The sequence below is a fragment of the Molossus molossus genome, unplaced genomic scaffold, assembly GCF_014108415.1.
Source record: "Molossus molossus isolate mMolMol1 unplaced genomic scaffold, mMolMol1.p scaffold_m16_p_4, whole genome shotgun sequence".
Lineage (NCBI taxonomy): Eukaryota > Metazoa > Chordata > Mammalia > Chiroptera > Molossidae > Molossus > Molossus molossus.
Genome location: NW_023425377.1, coordinates 92,398,206 through 92,418,239, shown reverse-complemented (window position 1 = coordinate 92,418,239; position 20,034 = coordinate 92,398,206). Strand labels below are relative to the sequence as shown.

The following is a 20,034-nucleotide window of genomic DNA, read 5'->3' as shown; positions in this document are numbered from 1 at the left end:
ATAAAAAGGCAGGGCAAACCCGTGTTGTTCAGGGGCAACTGGATATTTGTTCACCTTAACGTTTCTCCCAATTTGTCAATTAGCAGTATCAGGATCTCACACACACACCATGACTGCTCATGGCAAGCCTGTCTGTGTTGTCTTTCAGGACAGAAGTAGACTGATTTCCAGTGCCGCTGGCCTTCCTGTCCCCCGCAGACAGAGAGTGTATGAAGACTATCCAAACATGTCAGAGACTTCCTCCCATGACTCCTTCTATGACTCCCTATCAGACGTGCAGGAAGAAAGCAAGAATGCTGACTTCTTCCCAGGCCTATCTGCTTTTCTCAGCCAGGAAGAGATCAACAAGAGCCTTGACCTGGCCCGGAGAGCCATAGCCAACTCCGAGACCGAAGATTTTGACTCGGAAAAGGAGATCTCCCAGATCTTCCACACCGCTCCGGGGAGCCTCCGTGAAAACCCTTCCCGGGAGGAGACCCGGGTGGGCCAGCCGGCCTCCCCGGGAAGACCTCGGGATGCCAGGCCCGAGCAGGGGCCGCGCATCTCCTCGCCTGGTTCCCGGAGGAATCCTGCCCTCTCACCCCTGCTTGCCAGACCCAGCTACATCCGCAGCCTGCGGAAGGCGGACAAACGGGGTCCCAAAACGCCCAGCTCGGGTGGAAAGCCCAAAGCGGCCCATCAAGGGCAGGCTGGCGCCCAGGGCCAGCTGTGCGACAAGGCGGCTAATTTCATCGACGAGCTGACGTCCATCTTCAGAGAAGCGGCGAAGCCACGAAACAGAAGCCCGAATGGGGAGTCCTCCTCGCCCGACAGTGGGTACCTGTCTCCTAAAAATCAGCCGTCGGCCCTGAGGGGCGCCTGCGCCAGCCACAGCCCCACGGCGGAGCAGCAGGAAATGGAAGCGGAGGTGAGGTTCCCCGAGGCCAGGCATCGCTTCGGGGCAGAGCAGGGCGAGGCAGGGCCAGGCGCCAGCACCTCGCACCCACAGCCGCAGAGCGCTCTCCTCTTCCCGTGCGCCCCTCGGTTCATCCAGAAGCTGCGCAGCCAAGAGGTGGCAGAAGGGAGCCGAGTTTACTTGGAGTGTCGAGTCACTGGAAACCCAACTCCTCGAGTCAGGTAAGGATTTTTTTTTTTTTACTGTGATTATGGATTTATGTTGAGTTGTAGTTTTGCTTTCGTGGGGGGAGAGAAGGGATTTCCTGTACAGTCAGCCCTCTGGAGCCTGAATAGTGTTTCCAAGTCCCTGCAAGGCGAAGGCGTCCCCGAATTGCAAAGACTAGTCGACCTCCTGGTGCCTGCTGGACTGTATTTGTTGTCATGAGCCACCGAATACCGGGGGTGGGGAAGGCAAAGGACCAGATGCGCACAGAGGAGCACACACCGGTTGTTCTGTTAGACTCCGGAAGGCATGACAGCCAGGGACACTTAAAATGTGCACCCGATTTATTCCAAGTAGTACTGGGGCAGGGGCGCCCGTCTGGAACGGGAGTTGCTGGAGAGTGCGGCTAACACAGAAGTTGTCTGGCACACGTGCGCAGAGGCATCCACAAGACTAGCCCCTGATATGTGACTGGGCCAAGCCTGGGCTCAGTCGGCACACTAAGGTAAGCACACCCGCATGCCTTCCACGGGGTGCAACCGAGGAGGGCAGACCTTGCCTAACAAAATCAAACCGGAGTGAGAGCGCTACTGGTCTGTTGTTCACTCACAGACTGTAGCCACTAGGGCACAGGGACCACGAAAGAGTCACAATTACATGAGTGTGCCGTTCGTTGGAGTCAATGCACATTACCATGTCCACTATAGTGTCTATAAATTCTCTCTCCTTAATTACGGAGTGTATATCTTCTATGCAGAATGTTGGGAGGAGGAACACTGGAGTCAGACTACAGGGTTTCCAATCATGGCTCCACCTTTTACCAAGAAGGCAAGTTACTTTGTGACCCCATTTCTTCATCTGTGAAACAGAAATCACAATAATACCTCCCTCATTCTGTTTTATGATGCCTATATAAGAAACATGTGAAAGAGGGGGACAAGGCCTTACACCTAGAGACAGCTACGTTGGTGGCACCTACTATTTGTATTATTTCTCATTTCTTCATTTCATATGCCAAAATGAAAATATTTCAAGTTAGGATTATACTCTAAAAAATAAACCATTCATTTATTTATTTTCAGAGTTTGGCTTTTATGAATGAAACGTGTTTTACCTAAATTATGTAAATATTAAAAAGTAAATGCAAAATTATGAAATTTGGAGAAATAATAAAGGACATCGTTGGCTAAAAAAAATCTCAAACTTTACCTCTCACCCTATATCCACTAATACTTACTGTACTAGAGTCTGTTTTTCCAGTTTGACCAATCATTGCTCACAAACACGGAGTAAGCCTTAGCTGCTAAAATATGGTAAAATTAGAGGCAGGGATCTTTTTTCCTAAACAGTGTGTTCAATTAATTCACCTTAAGTCAGTTTTTACAGTAATTTTACTATATTTCTTTTAGAAACTGACAGCAGGGGGCAGTAATAAACTTCTTAATGTGCTCATTCAATTAAATGTCATCCTAAACTCTGTCATCTTAATACATCTCTTTTCTGTAAACATTTTTTTCTTATAGTTTTGCCCATAATAGAAATAAAATTGAGTATTTCTTTTGGATTCTATTTAAATGTTTTTAGGCCCACTAATCTTGGAAACAAGTCATTCTTCATTAGAAATATGGTCACATGTCACTCAAACAGTTCCACGGGTTTTAAAACTACATATGGGTCCACTTACATTTACCTCCAAAATAGGCCCCTTCCAAATGTATTACCATGGCAAGTAAGTGTACCATACCCTTTCAAAAATGACAAAAATCAATCCACTTAACATCAAAGGACTAATTCAACTGCACCAAAATTCACTTAATTTGGTAATTTGGGGGCGGGGGAGCTATTAAATTTATGCTTCTGCCTCTCTCTTTTTTTTTTTTTATGGAGAGAATAAGGCATTAATTTAATTAAGAGCTACAGAATTATTTACTAGTTTTCTCTGGTCATCTCTCTATCCACCAAAATCTATGACCAATGTTCATTAGTCATTACAAGTTGTGCCTGTCTTGAGTACTTAAGTCTTTGGTGAGAAGGCTCCGTCATTTAAATGATCATCATGAGCTGGTCATTTTTGCATCTTTTTGAGTTTTGGGAGTTTTTGGGGTGTTGGGTTATTTTTTGTTTGGTTTTTGGTTTTTTGAGGGGCAAAGTAAATGTGCATTGGATTCTCTTCATTTCTGTTCTAAAGATCCCAGTCCTCTCTGCCATGGATCTGTAAGTCCACCAAATGCCCAAGAACAGTCACTAGCTCCTCTGCCACATGAGACATATGACAGTCTAAAGAGAAAAAAAATGTCTTTGAGGGAAATTTTGTGTAAGGAAGACCTTTAAGACAGAGTTCCCTGCACTGGAGCACTTTAGAACCTGACGCATACTGACTAGTCCAAGGAACTCAGAACCAGAGATCAGGTGGACCTATTGATTGGTAGGCCACCTCCTCAGGTCCTGGAAGCAGATGACAGAACTTGTGGGGCGAGGACACTAGAAGCAGAGGCCCTACAGACACTGGCTGGTAAGTGCAGAGCCGTCCAGTGCTGAGAAGTTGGCCCCTGCACAGGAGGTGGGTGAGGTATGACGCAGTTGCCAATGGTAAGATTCAAACTTACTTAAAAGTAATGCAGCCCAGGAAGACATAGAAGCAGGTATCAGGTTCGCGACATGGGGAACTGGAGCCCTGGGAGAAAATTCTACCCATTAAGGAAAAGGCAAGGCTACTTACTGCTTCAAAAGGGCAAGAGGACAGAGCAGGAAGTAAGAGACTCAGACACCATTAGATGAGGCAGGACTTCAGTGACTAAACGTGCTGATTCCAGAACAGGGAGACAAATTGCTAGACTGACACGGCTGGGCTGCTAGGCTGGTCATTGGAGCTTCTTAAATTTGGCCTAAATACAAAGCATTTGGTCTGGGAACCGGGACCTAGTGAAATTTACAGATGGAGATGAAGTCGCCCCAGCTGAAGGACGGATTGATGGAAACAGTAGGAGCAAAGCCAGGCCAGTCCTTTCAAGACATTTGTACTTTATATACAATCACTTCACCCAATCCCAAACATACCTGGCACAATACACCAGTTATCACAATAAATGGGACTGAAAAAAATTCTATTTTTCTCCTCTATTCTTGCATAGTTTCAACAAAAGAGAAAAAAAGCTGATGGAAGAAAAGCTTATATCTAGTAACCAAAATTATATACAGTTTAGATAATATTCAGTTGTATACAATTTAGAGACTACTCAAATGATAGGCAACTTATTTGTTGACAATTTAAATTATTACATTAAAATTTTAAAAGTCATAATTTCCTTACATCACTCACCTTTCCTGTCCTCTCCATTCTCAACTGTTGTCAGTTGGTGAAAAATTCATAAAGGACTTTAGTTTAAAATTACCTATAGTATTATAAAAATGAAGCCAATGTGAAGTGTGGGTGAAGTTGGGCAATTATGTCAACATTAAAAAATTTTAATAGAAAAAATACAATAAAATAAATAAAACTATTTTATTCTGGCAACCATATATATTAAAGCATGTACATATGCCCTGGCCGGTTTGGCTCAGCGGTTAGAGCGTCCGCCTGCGGTCCGGAGAGACCCGGGTTCGGTTCCCGCTAAGGGCATGTACCTCGGTTGCAGTTTGTCCCCGGCCCTGGTTGGTCGTGCGGGTGGCAGCCACTTGATGTGTCCCTTTCACACCGATGTTTCCCTCTCTCTCTCTCTTCCTCTCTCTCCCTCCCACTCTGTCTGTGCAAAAAATGGAAAAATGTCCTCGGGTGAGGATAAAAAATAAAAAAAATTAAAAAAGCATGTACATATAAGGAAACCAAGGTAGAAAACAGGAAATTGGTTGCCTAGTAACAGAAAATAATTAATTAGTCAAAGAAACTGGAATAGAACTCAGGTTTTATGATCCCTGATCCTGTACTATATGGATTCCTAAGAGGATTTAGCCATCGCTGTTTTGCTGTTTGCACAGGGCTTACTGACAAGTTCCACAAAGGGAGATTAAGTGGAAGCGATATGTCTAAAAATCTTCTAGGATTGGAATTCATATTCTGAATATCTTTAAAGAAATTGGCATCCTGATAATTTCTACAACATTGTTCTGTATTTAAAAACTATAGCCATTTTAGTCATTCTCTGTGTGCAATAAATTAATACTCTAAAATAATTCAACCAATGTAAACCAGAAAGAAATCTTTTTATGTAAGAGGTTGGCAGATATTCTCCATCAACTACAAAGAAAACATCATTCTCAATTCATGATCAGTAATCCAAACCATCCTTATATTCAAATTACATTGTAAGGTAAATATGAACATACTCATAAGAATAAAAAAACATTTTAAACACCACCCACTCTTTGCAGTAAAAATGGAATTCAGCAATAGTCCAAGCATGTTTAATATTCTAAGTATTATTACTCATATCTAATCGCAACATGCCTATTAGGTCATCATTATTAGCCTAGGAAAGTTTCAATTAATGTATATAATTAAAAGCAATTAAATTCTTTCTTTATATAATCAAAACCCAGCATCTCCAAAGCCTTCAATTAGTTTACATTAGCGAGACTTTGATCATCATCAAAAGCTAACGCAAGAGGATTAGCCATATCAAAACTGCAATGCTGTCTCTAGAAATTTTCATCTCCCCAAAAGAAAATAGAAATATAAACAGGCCGCTGGTTCACTTTTCTTACTAAGGATATGTGGTATAGGCCATTTATTGTCCACTTTGGTTTGGGGAAACGTGGTAACTGCACCACCAGCTACTGGGTTATGAATATGTATGCAATGCTGCACAATTTAAAGCCAGGTGGCTTAGCCCAGGAGTATTGTTTGGTTAAAAAATATTGTCCACAATGAGATCCAGATAGTACTATTAGGGCATCAGTACAAAAACTGGCAGTGTTGTTACCGCACATGAAATGTAAATAGGTAAAAACAATTTGGGGAACAATTTTGTGATACACACTAATGTTCAAGATCCACATACCATGGACTTTCATGTAATGACCAATTGCCTGCTTGACATCTGTACTTGGATACCTAAGAGAGATGTCAAAATTGATATATCTAAAACTGAACTTCTGATTCTCCTCTCCTACAAAAACCTTCTCTTCCTAAATCTTCTCCATGTCAACAAATGACAGTCCTCCTTCCAGCTTCCAGCTGTTCAAGGCAAAAACGTTGGAGTCATCTTCAACGACTCCTTTTTTCACACCTCACATCATTCAGTCCATCCAGCAAGTCCAGGTGGCTCTACCCCTGATGTGTGCAGAATCTGCCACTTCACACCACCTCCACGAATGACACTCTGGTCCAAGCCACCATCATCTTTCTTTTGGATATTTGCCTTCCTTCCTAACCTGTCTCCTTGTTTTCATCCTTGTTCATCGCAGTCTACCCAGCACCTGGCATGGTTCTTTTTAATGAAATTGTGGTCACAACACAGTGCAAAGCTCTCCAGTGCCTTCCCATCTCACTCAGTAAAATCTAAAGTCCTTAGAAACATTCGTAAGGCCCCATCTCTCTGACTTCATCCCCTCCTACTCACTCACCCCGTTAGTCCCTGCAGCTACAATGGAGTCCTTGCTGTGCTCCAGCATGCCCATCATGCTCCTATCTCAGGGCCTTTGCACTTGCTTTTTCCTCTACTGGGAATGCTCTTCCCCCAGATACATGCAGGGTTGGACTCTTTCTCTCCTTCCGAGTATAGCCTTCCATAACTACCTTATGTGAAAGAACAGGTCCTGCCCACCACACTCACTAATCCACTCTCCAATTTTGTGTTTCTCCGTAGAACTTACCTGCTACATTTTACTTAATTTTCTTTCAGTATCTGTCTCTCTTGGTAGAATATAAATTCCTTGAGTATAGGGACTTACATGTGATTCTTACCGTTGTGTCCCCTAGGCCTAGAATGGTGCCTGGAATGTAATAGGTGCTCAATAAATATGTATTGAAGAAATAAATGAATGAATTTCACTTGTAGCTATATACTTGGAATAAACTTTAGTTCATGTGTACAAGGATGCATGTATAAGAATGTTCATAGTAGCATTGTTTCAATATAATTGGGAAGAACCTAAATATTCATAAAAAAAATTGGATATCTCTTTGAGATACTGATTTCATATTCTGTGGATATACACCCAGAAGTGGGATTGATGGATCATATGGTAGTTCTGTTTTTAATTTTTTGAGGAACCGTCATACTGTTTTCCATAGTGGCTGCACCAATTTACATTTTTATCAACCGTGCACCCCATGGGTTCCCTTTTCTCCACATTCTCACCAGTGCTTGTTATGTCTTGTCTTTTTGATAATAGCCATTCTATCGTGTCTGTTGTTGGATGAATGGACAACAAAAATGTGGTGTGTGTGTGTGTGTGTGCGCGCGCACGCACACACACACAATGGAATAATATTTAACCATAAAAAAGAAAGAAATCCTGCCATCTGCGACAACATGGGTGGACCTTGAGGGCATTCTCCTTAGCAAAATAAGCCAGTCAGAGAAAGACAAATACTTTATAATCTGATTCATATGTGGAACCTTTAAAAAGCCAAACTCATAGAAACAGAGAGTGGAATGGTGGTTGCTAGGGATTGGCGAGTGGGAGAAATGGGGAGATGTTGGTCAAGGGGTACAAACTTCCAATTATAAGATGAATAAGTCTGGGGAGCTAATGTACAGCATGGTGATTATAGTTAACAATACTGTATTATATACTTAAAAATTGCTAAGAGAGTAGATCTTAAATGTTCTCACTATACAAACATGCACACAAAAGAACCCTGTAATTATGTGAGGTGATAGATGTGTTAACAAACTTTATTGTAGTAATAGGAAAATCATCACACTGTACATCTTTAACTTACACAGTGTTATATGTCAATTATATCTCAATAAAGCTAGAAAGAAAAGAAAAATGGATAAATTGTGATGTAATTAATACAATGAATGGACTAGAATTTCATGACTCAGGATGTCTGAAACACACAAGCATCATAGCAATATTAAAAAGTTGCAAAAATTCTCCATATGGAGTTAAAATTGCAAAGCAGGACTATTTCAGGCTTAGGCATATAATAAGAGTACTCTACAGAAAAATCCATAGGAATGATGAATACTAAATTTTGTATAGTGGTAACTAACCATCTAAATGAAGAAGGGCATGATTGGTAAGTGGTACACAGAAGCTTCAACTATGTTTGCAGTGATTTATATCTTAAGATGGGTAGTAGAGACACAAGTGTAAATTATTTTATTTTTATATTTATTGAAAAATATTGACTTTTATTTTTCTCTGCCAACCCATCTCTGTATTTGGTATGTTCATCAGCATTATTCCTAATTAATGGCATGACTTACTCCTTAAACACCATCCCAAAAATGTCTTGGTGTTAAGCAATGCAAATTGGATAGGTTGGCTGTTAGCCGTTTGCCTTGTGAGTTATAAGTTAATCAGTTTTATGGGTTGTTTTAGTTGTATTTTAGAGCTTTTAAAAATGATCTTGTTTCACCCTGGCTGGTGTGGCTCAGTTGGTTGGAACCCCATCCCATACATTAAAAGATGGTGGGTTTGATTCCTAGTTGGGGCACATACCCAGGTTACAGGTTTCATCCCTGGTCGAGCCACGTGTGGGAAGCAACCAATTATGCTTCTCTCTCACATCAATGTTTCTCTCTCTCTTCCTTCCTCTCTCTAAAATCAATTTTTAAAAAGGGAGAGAGAATGTTCTTATTTTGAATTCATGGTGTTATTAATAGAATATGTATTATATGTATTGTCTTGTCCCAAAAATCTCTTACGGTGAGTTCTTTCAGTTTATTGGCTATAGAGGGTACACAAATTCGTATTTGAGTCTCTTGTTCTTAAGAGAAAAACTCTACACGTAGACACACACGTACATGTACACACGAGGTAAATTTTAGAACCAGCAAAAGTCTGAAGATGAGCAAGAGTTGTATGTCCCTGTCTCACCGACCCACTGGCTCCCCTCCATCGTTGTATTTGAGTGGTGGGAGCCAACAAAATGGGGCAGCTCCCAAAGGAAACAACACTTAGTTTTATAGTTTCCTATTTCTCATTCTTTTAAATTTCATTTAATTCATTTAAAGTCTTGTTTTCTTCTCTGTACATTTTATTGAATTGAAAAACAGTCTTTTCTATTTTACAAAGGACAATAAATGTTCTCTAGGACAGTTAGTTGTCACTGAACCAGAAACCAAAGGCGATTAAGACCTTTGTTTACACTGAAACGAGATACAGCTTTATGTCCAATTCCTCCACACAGATGATTTCTGTGAATTAATAAATTAAAGGGATATAACCTATTGTGCTGTTTTGTGCTCTTTCCTCTTCTTTCCATTTTTTCCTCAATCCCCGTTTTCATCCCATATTGACCCATGTGTAATTCTCACTTGAAAAATTACTGACTGCAATACTTTAACTGCCCAAAGACCATCATTAATGCAAATATTGAATCTGCTTTTATAGACCAGTGAGTGAAATGGACTAACTCAGTATCACAGAACCCAGGAAATATTGCTCCTGGGTTGTTTTTTAATGATTTGAACTTTACAGAGTGACAGCAAATGTCTTATCACCTCTTTTTGGTCAACCCAGAACACCACGATGCTATGACAGGTCCATGGCATTGTACATTATAGTGCTGCTAATACCGATATCTCAGTGAATCAAGAAGTGAGCTTGATATTCAAGGCAAATGTGGAGTATTCCTATGGTCAGAAATTGGAATTGATTGTAGCAGTCATTGGTTATCTAGCTGTGAAGCGGCAGTAGCCAAACAGTAGCATCTGTTCTAAAAAAAAAAAAAAAAGATTCTATCATTTCATTTTGCATCTCAGTAGCTAAGTTTCTGGATTTAACAAGAAAATCAATCAATAAACAAACACCAACATAAATTTTCCTAAGAAAGAGAGGTAGCCACAGAAAATCCCTTTAGAATGAAAAGTGTGTTTGTATATAAAAATATACAAACAGCTCATGGAACAAACAGCAGAAGAACTTAGTAACTTACAACACAGATTCTGGAGCAAGAGTATAAATCCTGGCTCTATCTAGTAGCACTTGGGTCACCTTTGCAACTTATTTAACCTTTCTGGGCCTCTGTTTACTTGTTGGGAAAATGGGAATAATAAGGGTACCAACCTCTAGTGTTACTATGAGTGTTAAGTCAGTTAACACAGGGAAAGGGTTTAGAACTGTATCTTAATAAGTATTAAGTAATAAGTATAAAGTTTATTATTATTGTTATTATTATTATAAAGTGTTCACTTTATTGTTTATTGTCATCAATTTGGTATAAACTCCCTATATCCTACCTTCCCCAAAACCTTGGAATCTGTTTCCTTTCTTTTAAGTTTTTAAAAAATGTTTTTATTGATTTTTTAGAGAGAGAAGACAGGAGAGAGAGAGAGAGAGAGAGAGAGAGAAACATCAATGTGAGAGAGATACCTCGATCAGCTGCCTCCTGCACGCCCCCTACTGGGGATCGAGCCCACAACCTGGGCATGTGCCCTGACCAGGAATTGAACTGTGACCTCTCAGTCACACCAGCCAGGCTCTTTCCTTTCTTTAAAACTCTTCATCCTACAGATCTCATTTGTATTGTTAACTATTTACAATGGTATAGAGCTTATGGAAAGGGCACACTTCAACATTATAGGCTAAAGAAAAAATGTATAAGGAATACAATGAATCTTGAAAGGTGTTTCTGACCCTGTTTGGACCGTGAGTCCTAGATTTGTGTCTCAAGGTCAGAATCAGGCTGCCATGGGATACAGTGGGATACTTTCCCCTAGTTTCTATTGTCATTTTCTAGCAACTTTTACCTCACTTGGCCCTCTGTTCCTTCATTGCTGCAGAGGATGGGATCAAAGCCAAGGAAAAGTCATTTCTTTCCATCTCTGCCCCTCCCTCCTACAACTAATTATCTCCCCATCCTCTCTTTCTAAATCTCAAAGCTGTAAAGGTCATCCTTATTGTGGATCACACTCAATTTAAAAAGCCTTCCAAAAAATCAAATCTCATTCACTATTGTTTTCTTGCTGCTTTTTAAATGGTTTAGCAAGGTTCCTGAGTTTACTTCAAGCTTCCTTGTCAAATATTTGTTAAAGCCCATTGAAAGTGGTTCCCCAACACTCCCTGTTTTTCTATTCCAATAATTTCAACAGGAAGACAACGAAAAATAATTTAAGTAACAAATACAGTCTCTCCACTTCCCCCCAACCCCCACCCAGCTAGATTAAACTGGCTTTAATTTTGTATTTTCTTCCTACTAAGTATTATACCATACAGCTAAACTCTCAGAAGGAAAGGAATGTGCTTTTTGGAAGTTTAATTTATTGTTATGCAAACTACTGTGAAAAAAAAACGTTGTTTTGAAAGAATTTGAAGTTTCAGATACTTTCCTAGTCAAAACTACACAATACCTTAAGTCTTTTCTGTGGAGTTAGTAACTTTAAGTACTTCTCAACTTGTTTCTTCATTTGCCTCGGGGCAGTGCCGCATCACGGATCACTGAATCTGGGCATAATTACAGTAATTTAAGAACTCCACTTAGTGCATTCTTTCGATGGCTACAAGGAGTTGCTTTATAATACCTCTGTAGCAAATACAATTATAAGTCTGAAATTTAATAGTTTACCATGCTGACCAAGATGCAAAAATTTCCTGAGTTGATATATTCAAATGATGTGTAGCAATAGAAATTATTTTTTCCTATTTAATTTTAATTTGAGGCAAGGAATCATGTCGTATTTAATATCTGCTGGAATAAGAGTCAGCAGCTGGTCACCTGAGCACTGATAGAGGAAACCCAATCAAAAGTCTTTCCTGGAAGAACGATGACTAATTGCAAGTGGAAACTTTGTTCTCTTGGTTATGAGTTCTAACAGTGAAGTCTGGTTCTGTATAACAGCATATGGTAAATTAGGCCACAGAAACAGTTTCCAATCACTGGTTATACAATCCACATGTGGGCCAGGAAACTTAAATAAAAATACCCAAAGGAATAAGGATTTTTTTCCTAAGGTGACAGCTTTTAGTCTTTGTTGCTGGAATTGGAGAAGTATTTTTTAATGGAAAACTAGAAAACACGTCTGGGGAAAAGGGTTTTCAAATAGTGGAGGAGAATCTTCAAAGAAGAAGGAGGAGGAGGAGGTAGATGAGAAAGGGAAGGAGAAGTAAAGAGGGAAGGAGGAGAAAATTCACATTTAAAAATAACTGGTTCTTCCTTTAAAAGCCAGCGAGATCTTCAAAATAATTTTTACTGTCATAGACGGTATCACAGACCAATTGCATTAGCAAAGGATGTTCCAATTGTGCTTACAAATAGGGAGGGCAATAGATGCGTAGTTGATGAGGTCTAGGGCAGTGGCTCTCAGCCTTCCTAATGCCACGACCCTTAATACAGTCCCTTATGTTGTGGTGACCCCCAACCATAAAATTATTTTTGTTGCTACTCCATGACTGTAATTTTGCTACTCTTATGTCTTAGGCGACCCCTGTGAAAGGGCCGTTCGACCCCCAAAGGGGTCACAACCCACAGGTTGAGAACCGCTGGTCTAGGGAGATGAGGTAGAAATGTCACAGTTTCAGTTCCGGATTTTTAATCACCACAGACAGAATAAGAATTCTCCACATTATTATATGAACTTGGTTTTGATGAAGGCGCCGCTGTGGACCAGCAAACTTTCTAGAGTAATACTGCTAGTGAGGAAATACTAGTCACAAATAAGAGGATTTGATCAAGTATAAGAGCTTGGCTAGTCCTAGTCACACCTGTCTTGACAGCTAACGCCAGAAACTTAACTGTAGCAGTATGTGTGTGCAGTCATTGCGCAGAATTATACATATAACTAATCTGTAGGAAGTTTATGCTAAAATGTCATTTTCTTTCTTCTCCACCCTTTGCTGATTATTCTAAAGTCATGAGTTTTTTAAAAAAAAAAATTCTCTTTATTTTCTTACAGAGCTACTAAAGTTAAAACCTAGGGAAAGTTATTGTCATTCTCCTAGTAATAATAATCAATATAATATCAATAGCCATCATTTCTTGAGTACTTAGCATGTACCAGACATTCTTCTAAGAGCTTTCCATTTATGAACTCACTTATTCCTACAGGTAGATCCTACCATGTTCCTTGGATTCTAAGAATTCACCCTGAGGTAAAGAGCACTTTGCAGTCACTGTCCCACAGTAGTCGTGATGAGTTGTCATTGTCTGTGCACATACAGATTGGGTTAGAACTGTTTACTTTGTCATTTTAGTTGAGTTACTTGTATTATTGGTACTAAATGATTTTTTTTCTTAACTGTTCATTTAAAAAATTGTGTCACATGATCTCACTTGTTTGTGGAATATAATGAACATAACAGTCTGAGGAACAGGGTAGACCCAGAGACGTGGAAGTAGGGTACAGACTGACAATCCCCAGAAGAGGGGGTGGGGAGAAGGAAGAGATAAACCACAGAACTTATATGAATGTACCCATAACCAATGGACATGGACAACAAAGCTGGGGATGGGGTGGAGGATGGGAAGGAAGGTGTCAATGGGGAAAAAAGGAGAAACATCTGTAACAAAAATAAATTAATAAAATAAATAAATAAATAAATAAATAAATAAATAAATAAAAGCCATCTCTTTTAAAAAAAAAAGTGTCATATAGCCCTGGCCGGTTTGACTCGGTGAGAACATCGGCCCATGGACCAGAGAGTCCTGGGTTCAGTTGCTGCTAAGGACACGTACCTTGGTTGCAGCTTGTCCCCGCCCCAGTTGGGGTCATGTGGGTGGCAACCAGTCAATGTGTCTCTCTCACATCGATGTTTCTCTCTCTCTCTTCCTCTCTCTCTCCCTCCCTATCTGAAGATAAAAAAAAAAAAAAAAAAAAATGTCCTCGGATGAGGATTTAAAAAAAAGGCGTCATATAGTGAGTGGCATGTTAGAGTCAATGAATGTAGCATTATTATCTCTATTTTCTGAAAAAGGAACTAAGGTATGAATTGTTTAGGCAAATTGCCCCACTGTCCACTACACCATACTGCCAAACAAAATCAAGCGGGGTGCTCAGCCTTTCTTACAGAATGGTGCCCCCACAGAAAATTAGGGTGATCCCCAGGTTACCCTTAAAAACACCTACCATGGCAGTTGTATTTCTCTAAAAGCAAAGTGCCTATGAATGGCTTCCTTCCACTGCCCCACACAATGTTAGGGGAACTTGGAGGAGGAAAGAGCCACGCTCAGTGACTTACTGGCCCTCGCGAGAAGCCTTCCACTGCGCACACTCCCAGCCCCCTGTGCGGTGTTGACGGGAGGGAGAGCCAGCGTCTTTATTAGTAGGAACGTTCTCCTTTGATGTTGCTTGTGAGGGCATGGGCTGTAACTTCCACTATCAAAGCCATTTAGCCAGGTCTCTCTCTTTCTCTCGTAAACAGAGCAGTAATCCCAAGCAGAACATAATAGATATGATTTGTGATCTAGTATGGTACCATTTAATTCTTACGTTTAGTGGCCAGCATTTTAATTAAGAATGTGTTGTCATACGTTGGCCAGAATCCTGAGACTGGAACCATTCCACACTCCAAGAACAGGACAGATCAGCACTGCCTGAAATAAAGGGGGAACGGCCCCCGCAACACCAACAACATGTTAGTTCAATGAATTCCTGATAGACCTTTTCTACAAAAGGCCATTATAAAATGCAAACAGTAAGGTTGGTTTTTGGAGATTAAATCAGTTTAACTTTGAACAGGTGACTATTATTGAAGAAATCAAAATGACTTTTGGACGATACATAGGATGAGTGTCATTATTGTATTAAAAACCCACGTGCACTTCATACTGACAGATGTTCCTCAGCCCAGCATAACTAAGCCTCATCAGGGGCCATGCCCTGTGTTGAAAATGGGGAGCAGGTGTTACATGTTAGTCTGGGAGTGGTGGAGTGCTCAAGGAAAATGCCACCTTAACCTCAGGTTTGGGTCAGTTCCATTTGGAGGACACAGGGGCTACCCAATAGTACGTGCTCAATGCCGCAAATATCTTGAGCAACTCATTTCTATCCCAGGTTTTAATATTTGAGAAAGAATGTTAATTGGAGGTTTCTGGTGCATACGATTTAAAGGCCCCATTTGCTTTGACTGTTTGTTGATGCAACATGCCAGTGTGCTACCTCAAATTACAGATGCCATCGTTTGTAATTTAAACAACTGAAATTTCACAGAAAAGCAACCAGTAGAATCACTTTAGTACAAGGACTGTTATGTGTTTGGATTTTTTTTTTTTCTTTTCAATTTCTAACAGGCCAATACAGGTAGAATGATGAATCTATTAATAAGGTGTGCCTATCCTACTCCAAACTAAAGGGACTGTGTTACCACTGCATAACATATATACCTGTAATACTTACATTGCCAATTTATGTATTTTGTATTATTTTTAATGAAACGTATTGGGCGACATTGATTAATAAGATAGTATAGGTCTCAAGTGTACATTTCTATGATACATGATCTATATATTGCATTGTGGTGCCTGCCACCCGAGGTCAGATCATCTTCCATCACCATATATTTGGCCCCTTTAACCTTTACCACCTCCCCCTCCAACCCCCTTCCCTCTGGTAACCACCATAGCATTGTCTGTGTCTATGAGTTTCGGTTTTATATCCCACATATGAGTGAAATCATACAGTTCTTAGCTTTTTCTGATGGACTTATTTCGCTTAGCATACTATTCTCAAGGTCCATCTATGTTTTTGCAAATGTCAGTAATTCATCTTTTCTTACAGCTGAATAGCATTGCATTGTATATATGTACTACATCTTCTTTACACAGTCAGCTATCAAAGGATACTTTGGTTGTTTCCATGTCTTGCCCACTGTGACTAATGCTGCAATGAACAGGAGTGTATATATCTTTGCAAATAAATGTTTTTGAGTTTTTCAGGTAGATACCCAGAAGAGGGATTGCTGGGTCATGTGGTAACTCAACTCTTAATGTTTGGAGGAACCAACATACTGTTTTCCATAGTGGCTGTACCAGTTTACATTCCCACCAGCAGTGAATGAGGGTTCCTTTTTCTCCACAACCTCTCCAACACTTGTTATTACTTGTCTTGTTGATAACAGCCATTCTAACATGTGTGAGGTGGTATCTCATTGTAGTTTTGATGTGTATTTCCCTAGTAGCTAGTGAAGATGAGCATTTTTTCTTGTATCTGATGGCCATTTGTATGCCTTCTTGGGAGAGGTGTCTGTTCAGGTCCTCTGCTCATTTTTTAATTGGATTGTTTATTTGTTAGGCGTTGCATTGTATGAGATAATTATATATTTTGGACATTAATGCCTTGTCGGAGCTGTTGTTTGCAGATAACATCTTCTACTCAGTTGGTTGCCTTTTTGTTTTGTTGATGGTTTCTGTTGCTGTGCAGAAGCTTTTTAGTTTGATATAGTCCCATTCGTTTATTTTTGTCTTTACTTTCTATGCCTTTGCAGTCAAATTCTTGAATTTAAAATGTTCTGTAAGACTAAGGTCCATATGTTTAGTACTTATGTTTTCTCCTATGTAATTTATTGTTTCAGATCTTATATTTAGGTCTTTGATCCATTTTAAATTAATTCTTGTACAAGGGGACAAACTGTAATCTAGTTTTATTCTTTTGCATGTGGTCTTCCAGTTCTCTGAGCACCATTTATTGAAGAGGCTTTCTTTTCTCCACTCTGTGTTTTTGGCTCCTTTGTCAAAAATTATTTGTCCATATACTTGTGGTTTTATTTCTGGGCTCTTAATTCTGTTTCATTGGTCTGTGTGTCTGTGTTCTGCCAATATCATGCTGTTTTAATTGTCATAGCTCTGCAGTATAATTTGAAATCAGGTAGTGCGATACCTCGGGCTTCATTCCTTTTTCTCAGGATTGCTTTCGCTCTTCATGGTCTTTCATGGTTCCATACAAATCTGATGATTTTTTTGATCCATTTCTTTAAAAAAAAAAATGACAGGATTTTGATGGGGATTACATAAATCTCTATTGCTTTGAGTAATTTAGAATTTCATATTTACCTAGTCCCTTTCATGTATAAATCTTCAAATCTTAACATGTATTCACCCAGTATACTCTGTAAAACGGCTTTAGCTCTTCGGAATGTAAAGATGTGTCTTCTAACAAGAATTAGGAAAAAACCAGCAGAGTTCCGTTTCCCCCACACAACTCAAAGGCTCTCAAAGCCATGTTTTCCTCGGAACACAGAACTAGTTCTTCGCTACCTGCGACTCAGAATGCACTTGTGGTCTCAGCAGTTTCTTGACTCCACGGGGTCTTCCTCAAGTTCTCAACTGTCACACATGTGTTTCTTCTCTACTCCTTTTGATGGTTGTCTGGCTTTCAGATTTTGACAAATCAGGAAAAGATCAAACCCAGACAAAACCTGTCTTTCATTACAGTTTGCTCTCATTCAAATGTTAAATTTTCTCACATCCATGGATTAGGAGTAAATTACCGTCCAAACTGAAAGAGGCGTTGGGTTCATCTCTCTCACTCATATCCACATTGCAGCTCAGCTCTTTTTCACTCGCCGCACTGAGTGCAATCTTTCGCCCTCCTGCCTCCCTTTCATCTAGGAGGCCTGCGTACCCCTCAGGTGGATTTATAGAAACACAACTTAGTTTGCCTTTCAACATTCCAACATAATGCCGTACCGGCACTGATCACCTCTGCTTAATGCCCACGAGATGGTGGCTCGCGAGTGTTAGATATTACCTGAGGCTCTTGGCATGTAGAGTATTTTCTCAAACCCTTGCCTGCATGGCTATGTTTAGTTAACCAAATGCGGTCAACAGATCTTAGATTATCAAAGCAGTAAGCAAGCTTGAAGTTGGGGGTTAAAAAATTACAGAGAGGCAAATGAAGGCTCAAAACAGAGAATCAGAAAGAAGCCAGGTGAAGGATTAGAAGCAGATGGCCTCAGAAACCGTTCCAAGAAGAAATGAGAAAAGGCAGAGCTGGAGATAGTTGAGTGCTAGAGACCATCACCATAGCCATACACCAAATATTTCCAGATTAGACCTCCAGGGGAAATAAGTTAACATGCAAGACTCCCCTGCTTTGCTGACCAGTTGTGGAATTTGTCTCAGCTGTTTGTGAAGAAATAGTTGTTTGCTCACCACATTTATGTGACAACAATCCTAAAGTGACATGAGTCATTGCTGAAAAGAGTAATGTTCATGGGTTGCTTCCTTATGACTTAACAGTACAGGCATGGAAGAAAATGAAGACAGTACCTCCTGTGGGTTCCCTATGCCTTCACAAAGTCTTTATTAATAGATCAAAAAATAAACATGCAAATATTCCTTTGGACCAAGCTGACATAAAACTGTTTTAAGGTTATAAAAGCACAAGTATTTAAATGAGTCTGCTCTTGCAACTTTTGCCCCCGCATATCCTCTGATTTGTTATCTTTCACGGGTCCCAGTGGATCCTCTCTCCACACTTCTCCACTCATATCACTTGCCCATGGAAGCTGACCTTGGTGGACCACAACAGATTTCTTCAGGCTCTGGTTGGGTTCAGCCCCCAAGGAGCCCTGGTAGGGTAGAAGAAAGATGGAGAGGAATTCAAGATACTTAGTCCCCGCCCTGGCCAGTTTGGCTCAGCGGTTAAAGCATCGGCCTGCGGTCCGGAGAGACCCGGGTTCGGTTCCCGCTAGGGGCATGTACCTCGGTTGCAGTTTGTCCACGGCTCTGGTCAGTCGTGCGGGTGGCAGCCACTTGATGTGTTCCTTTCACATCGATGTTTCTCTCTCTCTCTCTATCTGGTTCTCTCTCTCCCTCCCACTCTACCTGAACAAAAAAATGGAAGGATGTCCTCGGGTGAGGATTTAAAAAAAAAAAGATACTTAGTCCCCTACCTTCATCCCAATGGGGTTGTACTGTTTCTACCCATTAAGTGAAGTTCTTCTCTCAACATGATACTCTCTTCTGTGTTCAGGAAGCTGCTTTCTCCCTTTGTCCCACAGGCTTAGGGGTGGTAACAATCTGCTTTATAGCCACAGGCAACACATTATCCCTGTGGTTTCCTTTAACCCTGACACCACCTTGGATCTACTCCTATCGTGGAACCTTCCGTATGTTATCTGATATGTACTACATCCTCTCTTCCTAGCTGAGACCACCACGTCCTTCTTCTGATTGCCCATATCTATATGGAAAGATGACCCGAAATCATTATAATCCACTTGTGGCATCATGACCCATTCCTGAAGTACTTTACCCTATAATTGCTAAAATGAATTCTGGATTACTCACGGGCATTTTATCCAGTTTGGAAATTATTTTTTCCAGCTCTATCTTCCCTTTTACTTCTCATTATTTGCTTCTAGGCTTTTTAAGTAAACTTCAACTTCAATTCTGATGTTTGGTAAAAGAATCACATTGATGTGAAGGTGGAAAATACATTTTATGTCATTAGTAGAATTTCCTTATTTATACATTCTTTGTTAGTGAGAAAAATAATGAATAACACTTCATTGACATGATATCTGCCTGGCACTATTCTAAGGACTTTATATCCATTCTCTCATCTAATCCTCACAAGAGCCCTATAGTGTAGGCTCTGTTATTACTGTACAGGATCACCATTTTATACAGGAGGAAATTGAAGCTCAAGAGGTGTGTAAATTACTCAAAGACACACCCTTGGTTAGTGGTGTATTGGGGATTATTGGTGCCTTATGTATTTGAAGTGGTGGTTTGCATTAAAAAAAAAAAAAAGTGATGCATTAAAAAACAAACAAAAAAACAGTCTAGCCCAGCCAATGTGGCTCAGCAGATTGAGCGTCGTCCCATGAACTGAGAGCTCCCAGTTCGATTCCCAGTCAGGGCACATGCCTTGGGTTGTGGG

At 40.3% G+C, this 20,034-nt stretch overlaps 1 protein-coding gene across 1 annotated transcript in view; it reads left to right on the top strand.

Moving 5' to 3' along the window:
• The first annotated feature begins 226 nt into the window (after positions 1-226).
• PALLD (palladin, cytoskeletal associated protein) overlaps positions 227-20,034 on the top strand; it is a 377,267-nt gene continuing 357,459 nt past the window's right edge. Inside the window, exon 1 of the mRNA XM_036241570.1 lies at positions 227-1,116. Within this exon, the coding sequence (XP_036097463.1) occupies positions 227-1,116 (890 nt within the window). The remainder of the gene's footprint in view (positions 1,117-20,034) is intronic.